The sequence below is a fragment of the Dendrobium catenatum genome, unplaced genomic scaffold (genome assembly GCF_001605985.2).
Source record: "Dendrobium catenatum unplaced genomic scaffold, ASM160598v2 original_scaffold_118042, whole genome shotgun sequence".
NCBI lineage: Eukaryota > Viridiplantae > Streptophyta > Magnoliopsida > Asparagales > Orchidaceae > Dendrobium > Dendrobium catenatum.
The window spans coordinates 107-1,189 of NW_021436477.1; the positions used below are offsets into that span (position 1 = coordinate 107).

Consider the following 1,083-nt stretch of genomic DNA (forward strand, 5'->3'; position numbering starts at 1 on the left):
ATATCTCATTTCTATATAAATCCAGACTGATCTTCCCGGACGATCGCACTTCATCCCGGGACGAAGTGGCTCTGGACAAATTTCGTCAAGACGAAATTTAATTATCATCCCCGGCGACTGGTCCTCGGGAGAATTTTCGTCCAGACGATCCAAATTTCGTCCAGACGATTCATGCAGCCAGAACTGTTTTCCTTGAACAACCTGTACCAATCGTCCCGGACGATCCAACTTCGTCAGGACGAACCTGGAGCAAAACTGATGTTACAATCTCCCCAACTTAAAAAAAATGTCGTCCTCGACATGGCCAATCCAAAAATCAGTCAAAACAGATACGGATACGACTGTCTCATGTCAGACTCCTTCTCCCAAGTGGCTTTCCGTGCAGTACGGTGCTTCCACTGGACTTTAACCATCGGAATCTCTTTACTTCGTAGCTTTCGGACGTCGTACGCCAAAATCAACTCTGGCTCTTCCTTGTACGCCAGATTCTCCTGAATCTCAACCTCGTCAGCAGACAACTTCTTCCCATAATCTGATACCCACTTCCTCAAAGTGGATACGTGAAACACGTTATGCACATCAGGCATTGAATCAGAAAGCAACAGTCGATAAGCAGATTTTCTAATCCTTTCCAAGATTTCAAAAGGTCCAATATATCTTGGACTAAGCTTGCTCACCTGGCCAAATCTACTCACACCCTTCATCGGGCTGACTTTGACATACACAAAGTCACCAACTTGAAACTCAACAAACATGTGCTTCTGATTATAATACTTCTGATGTCGATCTTGAGCCGCTTTCAATCTTTCTTTTATCAAACTGATCTTCTTAACAGTTTCTTTCAAGAAAGTGGCACCCAGTTCCTGTTTATCTCCGACCTCAATCAGAGTCAACGGAGTACGGCACTTCCTATACAGAGCCTCGTACGGTGTCATGCCAATACTGGACTGAAAACTGTTGTTATAAGCAAACTCAATCAAAGGGATATGATCCTCCCAGTCTCCGCCAAAGTCCAAAACACAAAGTCTCAACAAATCTTCCAACAGCTGAATAGTCCTCTCAGACTGTCCGTTAGTCTGCGGA

The 1,083-nt window shown here is 44.4% G+C and overlaps 1 protein-coding gene across 1 annotated transcript; it reads right to left on the reverse strand.

Moving 5' to 3' along the window:
• Nucleotides 1-320: 320 nt before the first annotated feature.
• On the reverse strand, nucleotides 321-935 carry LOC110098396. The gene has a single exon (XM_020825218.1). The coding sequence runs from the start codon at nucleotides 933-935 to the stop codon at nucleotides 321-323; it is 615 nt and encodes a 204-aa protein (XP_020680877.1).
• Between the last annotated feature and the right edge of the window lie 148 nt (nucleotides 936-1,083).